The sequence below is a fragment of the Salarias fasciatus genome, chromosome 13 (assembly GCF_902148845.1).
Source record: "Salarias fasciatus chromosome 13, fSalaFa1.1, whole genome shotgun sequence".
Lineage (NCBI taxonomy): Eukaryota > Metazoa > Chordata > Actinopteri > Blenniiformes > Blenniidae > Salarias > Salarias fasciatus.
This window is the reverse complement of record NC_043757.1, coordinates 4780090-4793875: the sequence shown is the minus strand read 5'-3', so window position 1 is coordinate 4793875 and position 13786 is coordinate 4780090. Positions and strand designations below refer to the sequence as shown.

The 13786-nt window shown below is 41.8% G+C and overlaps 1 protein-coding gene across 3 annotated transcripts in view; it reads right to left on the bottom strand.

Annotated features, from left to right (window-relative positions):
• Nucleotides 1–13786, bottom strand: part of ehbp1 (EH domain binding protein 1) — a 186653-nt gene that overhangs the window by 85401 nt on the left and 87466 nt on the right. For all 3 annotated transcript variants that reach the window (XM_030107356.1, XM_030107357.1, XM_030107358.1), the window contains 2 exons: nt 7497–7675; nt 6587–6635 (listed from right to left, as the gene is read on the bottom strand). In XM_030107356.1, the coding sequence (XP_029963216.1) occupies nt 6587–6635; nt 7497–7675 (228 nt within the window). The remainder of the gene's footprint in view (nt 1–6586; nt 6636–7496; nt 7676–13786) is intronic.

Sequence of the window (13786 nt, the reverse complement as noted above, 5' to 3'; positions counted from 1 at the left end):
TTTTTCTTTAAGAATTTATAAAGCAGTCATTGAAATACCTCCTCAGCCTTTACTTCACTGAAACTGAGACCAGCTGGTAAAACAAAATGTTTTTTATTAATATGTGAAGCTTCAAAATGGTTAAAAAAAGTTGTAATTTAACAAAAATTACCACTGTGCTATATTGTTTATATGAAATTCCATACATTATTGATAAGTTATCGTTTACGCAACTTTTTAAGTTGTTATTCTCAATTTAAGGTTCAATATGTTTAGCACATTCAGAAACATTGTATTTAGTGGAAAGTGGTTAAAAAAAAAACCCTCTACAACCAAAATGGTGCAAACATCGGCTTTATCCAACCAATGTAAAGATATTAAACCTAATCTGATGTTAAACTGCACCTTTTGCAGCATTGTAAACAGTTTCAAGTCAGGCTGAGACAGAAAAGCCTGTTAAATTTTTGTTTTAAAGCGAAATAAACTCTTGGGCATATTAAAACTGGACCCAAAAGACATACGTGAGCAGTACATTGAATGATGCTTTCATAATGTATATTATGGAGTTTGTGATGTCCTGAAGTCCCTGAAGGTGTTGCACAGGAGCCATCACTTAAAATTTCCCAACTCGCCCATCTGCGACCTGCTTTATTTTTAACACTACTTTAAGGATCTATTTATTAAAGGCTCTCCTGGGATCACTGTGGAGGAACCCATCATCGCTTAAATGAGTGAAGGATTCACACACACACATGCACTCACCCACAGACACACACCAATGTAAATCTGCTGAAATGAAGCACAGATTAAGTTTTGAATTCGGTCCACTTAGACTTTTTTTTTTTTTTTAAAAAACAAAACCGTACTTCAGTTGAATCAGCTCTGTTTATTCGGTGCACTTTAAATAAGTTTCATATGCATTAATGAATGATCTGATGGACAAACTCAACCAGACTGCATCGCTGGACAATTCAGTTTTGGCTAGTAAATGGAAAATATTATCAACGTTTCACAGTTTTGATTGAATTAGAGCTCCCCACCTGACAGGACTTTTCGAGTGGAGAATGTGAGATAAATAGAAATCCTTGATCTGAGGATCTCACGGGTATGAAGGGTTCGTAATTTAAACTAAAATCTGGTTAATAAGTTGGATCCAAACCGTCTCAAAGTCTTTCCAGTCAGACATACCATGAGTTGTGGTGCAGAGTCTTCTTTTCCTGACTGTATTGGTTTGTAAAGAGAAATGGAAACAGAGGGAGAGAGGTGGAAATAGTAGAGGATGATGTTTCTCAATTTACAATCAATTAACCCGTCTTTTGTCCCGAGGAGTCTTTTTTCACTCTCACCTGTTTTGAGCCTTTCTGTTGCTGGCTGAAAGCAACAATGGGAGGATCGCCTCTTCTTTCACAGGGAAACGCAGTGTGAGTGAGTGTGTGTTCACAAAGACAAAGCAGGAAGAAAGAAATGACAAGAAAAGAGGGAGAACAGAGAGGAGTTTTTGCCTGTTTGAGGCTCCCCCCTCCTGGACAGAGAGGGTGTGGGAGAAGAAGAAAAAAGCCACAGAGAAAAGAAAGAAAACGAATATGAGGAAGAAGAGGGCCTGATTGGGTTTCTAACGCGTATTCAGGGGAGCAAAGTGTGCTTGCATTGTTCCCCTCTCGCCCAGGGTACGCAGTGAAAGGCGGCGACAACTCTTCTGCTCAATGGGGACGGAATGAAAGAAAGAGCGAGAGAGAGAGAGAGAGAAAGTGAGAGGAGGAGGAGGGGGGAGGCTCTCGAGCGGGGTTTTGTTTCAGGGTCGGTGTTGGTCTTGACACGAGCTACAGTCTTTTTGACCTCGATGTCATGCTTTATTCTTCCCATACCTTCTTTAAGAAGTGACACGATGAGGATGGAAACCCGCTGCTTTCTGCAGCCTCGGTTTGTGGCTGCTGTCCCAGTGCATGTAGGAACAGGTGTGTGTGTTGTAGGTTATTCAATATGAAAACCTTGTTTGCCTTTATTCTGCTTTCACTTTTTCCCAGGGACGTTAGCAGGAGGATGGAGCTGATCAAAGCTGATCAATGCTCTCTTCACACATGTAAACTGCTACGTTTCGTTGCTACGTTTGGGAGCAGTGCACATTGATGGTTTAACTTAGGACGTTTTTAATCCTAACACTGATTAAGAAAAAAGAAAACCTGCAGAGGGAGAACATGCAGGCTCCACATACAAACCAAAACACCTAAAACACAGAGCAGAAGAATTTCATTTAACAGATTCTCTGCAACTTGGAGCTCACCACGTACAAAAACAGTTTCCACCATGAGGCCCAGAACCCACTTGGGGGTTTCCAGAGATCACATGGAGGCCCCGGCTCTTTTCTTTCTCAGTGGACATCAAGGAAAATCATAATAAGACACTTAATTTGACTCCACTATGAAGGTTTGGCAGATCAGAGGATGAAAGAGGCGATCCAAAGCAATACTGAAGGGGCTCTTGTCTAGTGCAATCCTACAATATTAGTTGCCCGTGTATATCACATCAAGTTCTATAAATACAGCTGTGATGTAATGTACCCTAAAACAACTGAATATATGGAATTCAAAGCTAATTTATACAATAATTTATGCGAAACAGGAAAACATCCACATACTTTAAATTTATTTCAAACAAACTGAAACATTTCATGTCTTTCTTTGTTTTATAACTAACAATTTTAGCACATGAAGCATGAAAAATTCAATTTTTCATGCAATAAAGTCATTCTCTTACATTTTTCCATTTATAAAATGCATGAACCCTTTTAATTTATATGTTGAAAGTGTAGAAAGTTAATCTACCATTTTTTTTAGATGTACAATTAACTTTTAGTATTTATCTGTACACCAGCATATTGTGGTATAAATAGTGTAATTTACTAAGGATGTTCTAGACTGGGGTGTCAAATAAAAGGTTTGTGGGCCAAAAGTTTCCTGCAAGAGGCGCCGATCTGGCTCGCCAAGAAAATGTTGATTTTATATCAAGTTTTTAAAGCGTAGCAGGCAGAACACAGCACTGAGACCGGAGCTGAGAGAGCGGTGATGCTGCCATGTAAGTGAGATACTTCCCTGCTATCGAACTAGCAATCGCTTCAAAGCCATGTGGTCAGAGTGAGTTTCTACATACACGCACAATGCAACAGGTAGAGGAAAACTGGATTTGGAAACTGTATTTAGTACCAGAGGGTATCTTTAAAATTGGCTTCATTTTGAGATTGTAGCCATTTTCTGGAGTAACTGCTTGATTTTGTGAAAATATAGACATTTCTAACAAGGGTCAAAGCTAAGAAAAACTTTAAAGGCTTAATTTTACCGGTCCGGCCCACTCAAGATGAAATGCGGCTGTATGTGGCTCATGAACTAAAATGTGTGTGATACTCCTGATCTATATATTAGAAATTAAAAATACATATACTGTATATTTTTTTTATATTTATGAGCTCTCACATCGCTCTCAAATCATGTAAAACACAAATGTCAAAATACTTTATCTTCAGTTTACGGGAAAAAAAAAGAAATCATTTAATTTTGGAAACTCTAGTTTTCTGACTTTCCATCATCCAGCCGATAAAAGCTCTGGGTCTGGACTAAATGTCACCGCCGCCTGCCCCGGGCCGCTGCTCCCTGCTCCCCGCCACCCCCGCCCCGTCCTCGTTACCCCCCTCCCTTCCCACCCCCATCCCTCTCATTGACTGACAGCTATCTATCGCTGTCAATCATCAGCACCTCCTCCCCTCCGCCAAACCCCTCCCGGTTCTGCTCGGGGCGATTTAGCCTGGTGCTTGGTGCTACGCTATCAGATGGCATGACAAATTACTTCTCCTTGGCCTCATTACACACACACACGCTAACACACACTCACACACACACATACACACACACACACAAAGGCACACTGACAACAGGGCAGACGGAGAAGCGGTCCAAACATATCGGGCCTATAAACTCCTAAAACACACCAGACGTGTCCATACATGTGAAATCATCTCGAAATGAGCACACCACCACAGAACCTTTGATAGCCGATCATTTCAAAGGCTGGAGCTGTTCTAAATATTCACTTTTTCCCTCTCTTCCCACCCCTCTCTCCCACCCCCCCCATTATTGATTGTCCTTATCTGTCATAATTCAGCACATTCTGAGCTCATTGCAATCACTCCTCACAGATAGACTGTGAGCGGAGGAGGGCGCGTGTCTATCAACTGGCCGTGAAAAGCACAGATAGTTGTCGATTCTACACATTTCCATTTCTGCGATCCATTCAATAAATTCTATACAGCCTAACAAGTCCTCATGAAGCGGTACGAGGAGGACTGAGGAGCCAAGAATCTACACACCGCTCCCATTCATTCAGGACAACCACTTCATTTTATTTTATGCATGAAACAAAGTCAACAAAGAGAGCTGAAATGAAAGAAACTGAATAATTTAGTTTAGATTCAGGCCTTGTTTACACGATGACATTTCAATTGAAAACGCATCACTTTTTGCTTTTTTGTTTCAGAGAAGTTTTGATTTTTAACAGCAACGTTCTTAAACGCTAAAAAGGACGTATTTAAGACTGTTGGGCCACCAGTGGGTGCTGCTGTTTGTTTTGGACATGAGAAAACACAAACAAGCGCGCGGAGAATAATACGCTACACACATTAAAAATGGCTGTGCACAGAAATTTGTATGGACAGACATGAAGTTAGACAGTTATAATGGTGACTGTCAACTCCAAAAGAAATTCCACCTTTGGAGTTATTTTCAAAAAGTTTCATTCTTAATGGCTCTGAGCGCCGTTGTCAAGTAAACAGACACCTAAATCACAGTGAAAGCTTTCCGTTTTCACTTGGTGTAAACAGGGCCTCAATTCCATCCCTGATCCCCTTCATCCAGGCTTCCTCTTCCCGGTCCTTCACCTGCTGCTTGTGCTTGATACACTGATAAATCCACATTACTTTAGTTACATGATTTAACATCGGACAGTCACACAGAAAGTCACAATCTGAATGAGAAGCGCTTTGTTTCTAAATAAATAAATGAGTGAAGAGCAGATTAACTGTTAAAATAAGACTGATCAAATAATAAAATGTGTTTTTTTTAAGTTAAAAATAAAATAGAAAAAAACATTTTTTATATACATATTTTTTTTATATTGATATGAATATTCTGTAAGCATTCTGAAAGTATTTGGTTTTATTCACAAGGATAAACAAAGACACCTTTTGTGCCAATGTACTGAAAAGTCTAAATGATCTCCTTTTTGAATCAGTGTCCTTTAATGAAGTCGACTCTTCAGATCTCTCTCTCTCTCTCTCTCTCTCTCTCTCTCTCTCTCTCTCTCTCTCTCTCTCTGGATAACTGTGGACCTGCACAATGCAACATGTTCAGCTGCTGATATTTGTATGAGTTTCCTTGCTCGGTCTATCTCCCAGAGTGCTTATAAACTGTATCTGGAGTGTGTGGCGGCGTTGTGGAGAGTCACATGAGGGCTGGCAGGTGATATGTACCTGTGCAGTCTGGGTGACTGTACATCAGCAGCCGGCCTCCACGGAGGAGCTGCTGCTATTCACCGGCTATCACCTTCTACCGCATATTCCCATATTACTTATATCTACCCAATTTCTTCAGGGCTACTTGAGCACCTGGAGGGGGGTGAGGGGCAGTTAGCAGATATGGGATTGGGTCTCTGCCTTTCCCTCCACTGTGGTTATTGTCAACAGGGGTAGCATTCATGCCTAACAGGGCCACCAGAGGTTATCGCAGAGCCAGAGTGTGTATAAGGAGAGGAAATCAAGCTGCAGGAACCCGACGCATATCGTTGTGTGTAGCCCCCCGGGGCCTCCGAGGGGCCGCCGGAGCGCCGTGCACAGACAGGTGAGCCAGTGTGTGTGTGTCTGTGGCAAAGGGAAGAACAGGAGCAAAACGTGCACACGGACGAGCCCGATGGACAGAGGGAAAAATGGTGATCTGTGCCAATCTCATGACTGAATTTACTTTGACAGTACAGTAATACAGTAGAAAGTGGAGAAAAAAAAAAAAAACATCTCTAGCTGTGGTATTATGCATGTTTTTCCAAACTCACCCTGACGACTGAGGTCGATGCTAGTTTGCACGGTAGCATCAGTACTATCTCAGCTCAGGTGTCAGTTTTGTATCCACTACTCTGACAAAATTTCTTTGGTGGCTTGGTGGGCCGGATTGGAGCCTCTTTAGGGCCAGTTCTGCCCCACGGTCCTCATGTTTGACACCTCTGTGTTACATATAGGTACATCCTCTTCGTATCAGTTTTTAATCTAAAACCCTTTTTTATCCCTTACCAGTGATTTCTCATTATTCACACATCAGTACCGGGTGACCGAATCGTGCTTTGGACACACAGTCATGTCTGCACGTCTTTTAGAAACGGTTTTTCTTGTGTGTTCTCACTGTGGTGTGTTTGTGTATGTGTGTTTCCACCCCCATCTCTCCTCAGACCATGTAAACACACATACGCACAGTGCATCCAGGGATTAATGGCAGATCTGTAAATAAGGCCAAATGGAGATGTGGAGGGGAGGGAGCAAAGTGGTGTGAAGGGCCCAGCGGTGGCTGCCTCTTACCTTTTTGTTGTTTTCTTTAATATCCTGAGGATTGAGCGACTTGTAGTCTCTGAAAGAACAGTGGGGAGAAAGAGAGAGAGAGAGAGAGAGAGAGAGAGGGAGGGAGAGGGAGAGAGAGAGAGAGAGAGATGTGTGTTTAAATATGCGTCACATGTAATGGCATTAGAACTGTAACATGCAATTTCATAGCAGTGCAATCAACAGAACTAATAGAGTGGAAAATATGTAAAAATAACACACCGGAGTGCAAAAAGGCACACGGGCATAAACACACACGTGTGTGTACACAGAGCAGTGCTGTGATAAATTATCTTCATGTGTGCGCCCTTGATGGGCCTGCAGGTTTTCCATATGCTGGTTCTATAAACGTTACACACATTTACTACTAAACATTTGGGGGGCAAGAAAAAAAAAAAGAAAAAAATTGTACACATCCAGAGAATAACTAAAATAGTGGTAATCATATGATTTACAGTGGCAGTTCATGAATCAGTCACTCAAAAGCATGGGTTGGAGTGATGGACATGTGAGGATATTCTACATCTTGAGTTTATGGCAAGACTCTCATTTTGTGAAATGGTGCCTAAGACCTATTTCCACACAGGCCTAAGACCTGTGCCACACAGGTTGTAATTTTAACCTTCACAACATTAGAATTAAGGCTTGGCTTTTATACTTTCCATGTAAATTAATTTTCTTACATTAGCGGTCCTCTATGTCAGAGGTGGACTGAAGGAAACGGTGGTAAATCAGAGAGACAAACACACACAGCATGTGTATAGTATGTAGGGATTAGTGAAATATGGGACTTTCTGTTCATTCTGCATAATCCAACAACTATATAAAGGTGGAAACTAATAATGAAGGTAAAAAAAACCCAGCGTGGTGTTTAGCGGGTGTGTGTTCATACATTACGTCCGGTCTGAAATGGTGCAGCAGGGCGCAGAAGGCCAGTCCGTTCCTCCAGGAGGTGGTGAAGTTGGTGATCTTCACCCCGCGGTAGTTCTTGGTCACCTCCCGGCACCAGGCCAGGAGCGACTGGCTGGCGTTGGGTTTCCCTCCCAGAACCGGACTCGGTACAGGACTGGGCTGAAGCAGAGGAGGAAGAAATATAGAAAGAAAGAGGGAGAGACAAATGACACAGGTTAATGCTTTGGAAAGGCATTAATACCATAAAACATAAACATGAAGTTTTTCAAGGGTGTGAGAAAAACGTCATGCTCAATACAACACTCTGTAAATGGTGCGAAAATGACTGAAGAAGGTGAAATTTTCCCTGCTGTCCATGTCGCCATCACCTCCTGCTCCACCACTGGGCTTTTTATTACTCAGCCTTCAATAAAATGCTTTACTTAGCAACAGCCACCCATCCAATTAGCATGCCATACTGCCCCATAATGAACACACACACACACACACACACACACACACACACACACACACACACACACACACACACACACACACACACACACACAGGAAGGGTCATTCACAAAGCAGCGTATGAGCGTGAATAATGTAAACATCTGATTAATTAGCTCCGCCTTTGAAGTCTTATCTGGGGTTGAAAGCGTTTCGCCATCAGGAGCCTTTCACTCTCCCAGACTCCAAATCCCACAAATCCTCGGTGGCGTGGAGACGCCGGTCTTCCTCCGACAGCCAGCAGAACCAATGCTATTCTGATTATTCAACTGGCCGTTCGCTAATCTGGTTACGGGGAGGACCGATATGGGATTAATTCCCTCAGATCATTTAGGAGAGGAAACTGCAAAAATGTCCCCGATATTTGATGAAATTAATTAGAGGTCATCGATCAAAAAGGCTTACATGCGCTCAAAATCCAAGTGCCTATCAGTATTGTGTGCAAGACAAAGACATAAGCAGAGAGAGTGTGTGTGTGTGTTCGATCGAGCTTCATCTGACTTTTACAGGCTTAATATAATTACACAAAACAGCCACAACTCTCACCCTGATACCACGTAACAAGATTCCAGTTAATCTTTCATGTCTGCTCCGCTTTCATTCTGCACTTTCTTCCGCGGAATTGTTTTAATTGACAGTCATAATATCCAAAGCGAGTCCCGTTTGACACAAGATCTACAAGTGAAAGATCAAAGGGAAACCTTTGCTTAACCTTTAGCTGAGAAAAAGTGAATGAAAGAGATGCTATTGACCACCAGAACTAGTTAACCCAGTTTGAAGGCACACAGAGGAGGCCTGCCTGCAGCTGCAGACACACACACACCACAGCTTGAGGTGGCCAAACAACCCCCTCTGTTGGCAGACTCCTGCTACTGCAAGAGTGATAAATAAAGGCCAGTCTTGGAGGAGGTTGGAGAGGAAATTCCTCCCTTTAAAGCTAAAAACGGGAGAAGTTTGTAATATTTGAAAACAGAAACAAGCTGAGACCAATACAAATGCAACTACATGTCAAACAAATAGCAGTATTTCTGCAGTCTTTCTTTGTTTTTGTTGATAAATCCATGGTTGAGGGAGAGATTTTAATGGTGTTAAGATGCAAGATTTCCTCTTCATGATCAGATTCACCTTTATTGTTATTCCTATGATACAAACAAGAAAATTCAACTTTTGGTCTTGGTGTGGACAATAACCAAATAAATTAAAAAAAATTACTATTTGAACCGATTTCAGGATTCTTGAATCTGGACATAAGGTTTCTGTGTTGCATAATTGTCTGTAATATGTTGAAATTTGTGCTTGAAGAGATAAAAATACAAGTGGATTACAGCAGATATTCCAAAACCTCCACCTTCAGGATGCTGTTCACATACTGTAATGAACAGCTGAACCTGCAAACATTTAAACTATACTGCATAGTTAAGGTTAAAATGCTAATAAATCCATGGTTGAAAAAAGGCGTCATAGTTGGTGCCAAAATGAGTGAATTCATCTTGATTCTATTATGAAACAAAAAGAATTTAAACTAATACCTAAATTCTCAAATAAAAAAAAAAACGGTTGTGTGGTTTAGAAGCTTGTGAAATGGTGTATTTTAGTGTTTTATGAGACTAAAACCTGATTGTTGATCGCTAAAATGACCCCTTTTTTTTATAATATAACAGATGCATACAAGTGGAAATCACCAGACTGTCTAAAACATTCACTTTAATGGAAATGTATAAAACTTATGAACCTTCATAGTAATATCAGTGATGTAAAAAAAATCTATCAGACTTTCCTTTTGTGACTTTTTAAAAGGACAATTATTGAAAACATGAACCAACCAGAGGCTAATTTAACTGTTTCTAGTCAACACATGAAAGAAAATTTGTGATGTGGACATGTTGAACTTTGCTGTTTTAGTAGTTTCACCCATCTTTTAATGGAGCCTCTTCAGATAGCCTGTCAGACAGACTGAAGCATGAACATTCATTTGTGAGCCCTGATTTAGAGAACTATTAAAGCGGAGATGAACGTTGCTGGACTCGCCCACTCTAACAAACGCAGAAGTATTTTTGACACATGCAAAGCTAATTTAAAACCATTACGCCAATGCAGGGACATTCGACCAAGTTGGATTTCTATTCCGGGTGACTGTCAAGCTACTAAGTCCCAGGAGAGTAAGTACTGAGTACTACTGAATACTCTGGAGCAAAACAGCGTTTCCATTGAAGTTTTTTCAGAAAAGTTGTTTTTCAACCATTTCCACTGAGGTGGCGCATTTTCAAAAAGTTCTTAAAATAAAGTTGCATTTTAAGTGGCTTCAAGCACCGTTGTCATGTTAGTTCCCCTTCCCCAAATGGCTGCTGACAGTATTGCATTATCACTTGAAATAGTTGCTGTGTAAACGGCCTAAATTCCAGGACCTACCCACCTGCTCTTCAATAGAAGATGTGCGGCATCGAGCCCCGTGACATGTCAAACTTTACTGTCTTAGGATGCAAAACCTCGGCCGTTTGGGACGTCATTAATGAAGTGCTGTTACAGGAGCAATAATTTCCCAGTCAGCTGAAAGTACCCGGACGTGTCCGCCTCATCTTTTCCTGCATTTTAACCTGTGACCGCGAGCCTGGAGCGCACCGAGATGCCACAAGGGCCAAAACACATGAAAGAGACCGGGGGCAATCTCTTACAGCAACTCCTAACCTTTGTAACCAGTGTGTGTGTGCGTGCGTGTGTGTGTGTGTGAGTCTGTGTCACGCAGGCCCCCATGGCAGTCTGAGTACAGGGAGACGGTAGCGGGAGCCTGAGGGGCAGACACTTGACATTTCCGGCTCATCTTTAAAAGAGGGCCTTAACCTTTCCCCACAGCTTCTTCAGACACGTTTTAGGAGGCCTCGACAATGCCTCTGTGCCCCTCCAACAAATGTGAGAAGAAAAAGATTAAGACAAAAAAAAAAAAAAACAAAAAAACAAACAAACAAACAAAAACAATCTGAAGACAAGACAAGAATTAAAAAAGAAGTCAGTCGTGTCTCAGCAGCAGTTTACTGTATGGTCACTGCTGCTTTTTGATTTTGCTATTTATTCACTCAATGCAACAGAAAGTCTGTTTAGCAGCTCATTTCTGTAGCCACAATTCAGGTGTGTCAGCGAAATGAGTGTGTGTGTGTGTGTGTGTGTGTGTGTGTGTGAGGAGTTGTGGAGTTTCGGTGTGGAGTGGTCTTCCTCCAGGCCTTCCCCTTCTGCTTCTTCAAGTGACGGTTGAAAGTAGCTGTCTAATTTGAGCGCTCTAATTACCTGGGATTAGAGACCAGGTGCTATTAAAGCAATTAGACACACAGCACACTCCAGTGCCGAAGACCCTGTGCCCTAGCCGGCGGAAAACATACACACTCACACTCTCATACACACACACACACACACACACACACGCTCTTACCTTTCAAGCCTTTTGAGGACTTCACATTGCCTTTACATTAACTTCCCACAGTTACTTTTACCTACGACCTAAATAACCTTCATCTAACCTTCACACATGTCTCCCACGGAGAACGGGAGGATTTCCCTCAAAGGGAGACTGGATATTTCTCCCCACACGTCCTCACAGTAACCATGTGCAAACATACTGAGGTCCCTCTGATGGTAATTTATGCATACACACACTTTTCATTGACTCACACTCATTTCCTGCAGATTTATTCTTAACTGACTTTCCTAACCTAACCAGTCTTTACCAACAAATGTAAAGAATTTCCTCAAGGGGACTTGATAGTAGTCCCCACAAAAAAGACAAGTGTGCATAGTAACAGTGTGCAAATAGATTTATGTCCCCATACAAGTATTTAAGGTACACACACACGGGTTTCATGCCTTTTGAAAACATTACATTGACTTACATTCATTTCCTGCACAATTTTACCTAATATTTGTCTAAGCTTGAAACCTGTCGTCACCAAGAAATGTAAGGATGTTCCTCATAGACACTTGAGAAATTTTCACTAGTGTCCATTGTAACAGCGTGCAAAAAGATTCAGGTCACTAAAACAGGAATAAACACAAACATTTCCAGTAACAACTACAACTTAAAACACACTTTGACTGAAAAAACGTAAGAATTTTCCTAAAATGGACTTAATATTACTCTCCACATGGACAACAGGTTTCCATAGTAATGGTGTTCAAACAGATTGAGGTCCCTATACATTTAATTAAAGGGGCTGTATCATGGCAAAATTCACTTTTTGTATGTTTTAACCTTGTTATATAGTTATGTACTCACCAAAAACACCCCCAAAGCGTTTTTTTTCTTCGTGCCTGTGTGTTTGAGCTTTCCTCGTGTTTCTGCTGCTCAGAGAGGCAGCCCCTCCCGCACCCGTGAAAACGCTCTGTTTCCCACGTTCACGTCACACGGAGAAGATGGCTCCCCTGAGCCCCCCCACCCCGCAGGCCCTCGGCAATCAGCGTTGCTGCTTTTTTCTAACTCTGATTACGGAGATAAACTTTGACCATCGTCTGAAAGCAACAATCAAGCAAGAGCAAGAGTCTGAAGGGTCTGCGCTTGGTGAGTTTCTAACAGGAAAAGACGTTTTCGCGTAACTTTGTGTGTAGAGAAGCTAGAGCTAAAGAGCTAAAGCTAGCCAGCATATTTGCTTCGAAGCTCTGATTGGCTGAAGTACGCTGTCAGTCAAAGTCCACAGGGGGAGAGGCAGGATTTCAGTGAAACAGAGCGTTTTCTCTTCCCGGGTTTCAGAATTAGCCCCAGAAAATCTATTATTTCACACAAAATTACTTTTCCTTAGCGCCAAAAACAAACTATTACCATTTTAATGCCATTTCTAGGGTTTGGACTGGCTAAAAAAGCATGATAAAGCCCCATTAAAGTATGTAAACACACTGGATATTATAATGACTTATAATACTCTTCTGCAGACTGACCATGTTTCCAGACAATGAGTCAAACAGTTTTTAGCTGTTCGAACGGCCTTATAATAAAGAAGTGACTCGAACGTCAAAATATGTTGGTACACGTCAATGCAGCACTCTTTCTCCAGCTGTAGCTATGCCTTGCCTAAGCGTCATGTAAAAAATTAGTCTTGAAAAAAAATAAGAACTCCCCATGATAACAGTGTTTAAATAGTTTCAGGCGGCTTTGACAGAAAGAAATCCCGGATATTTTCACATTAGCCTCAAACGCAGGTGTGAGCGAACACAAAACACACACTAACTGCAAATACAGGAATTAAGAAGCAAATATTATGAAGGCATCATTTCACCACCATATTTGCGTTTTATGCCTTCTCGTAGCAGGGACTTGTTGTTTGTCCGACGACCCCCATGACCCAGAACAGTCGAAATCCCCCCCCCCAGCACCCCGGACCGCGCTCCATCACACTTTTCCTACTGATAGAGGTTTGGAAATGCATGATGCCACTCAAACCTTAGCATCCATCACATATTGAACAAAACGGCGTCTCATCTTTTACAGTCCTGGCTGCATTTCCTTAAGACACAAACACGGGGAGGGAGGAGTGAAATTTTCATGAGCGGCAGAAATGCAGCCTGACTTATCAAACAGTTGGCTGTCTCGCCTAAAGGAAGGTGTGCACGTCCGTGTGTTTGTCTTTTATCAGCCTGTGTGAATGTCACAGGGTTTGTGTGTGTGTGTGTGTGTGTGTGTGTGTGTGTGTGTGTGTGTGTGTGTGTAACACTGACACAGCCGTGTAGCTAGCTCAGCTCGGGGGTAGGATTAGCGGCGAACATTGCCTCGGCCCACAAACATTCCATATTAAAAAATGA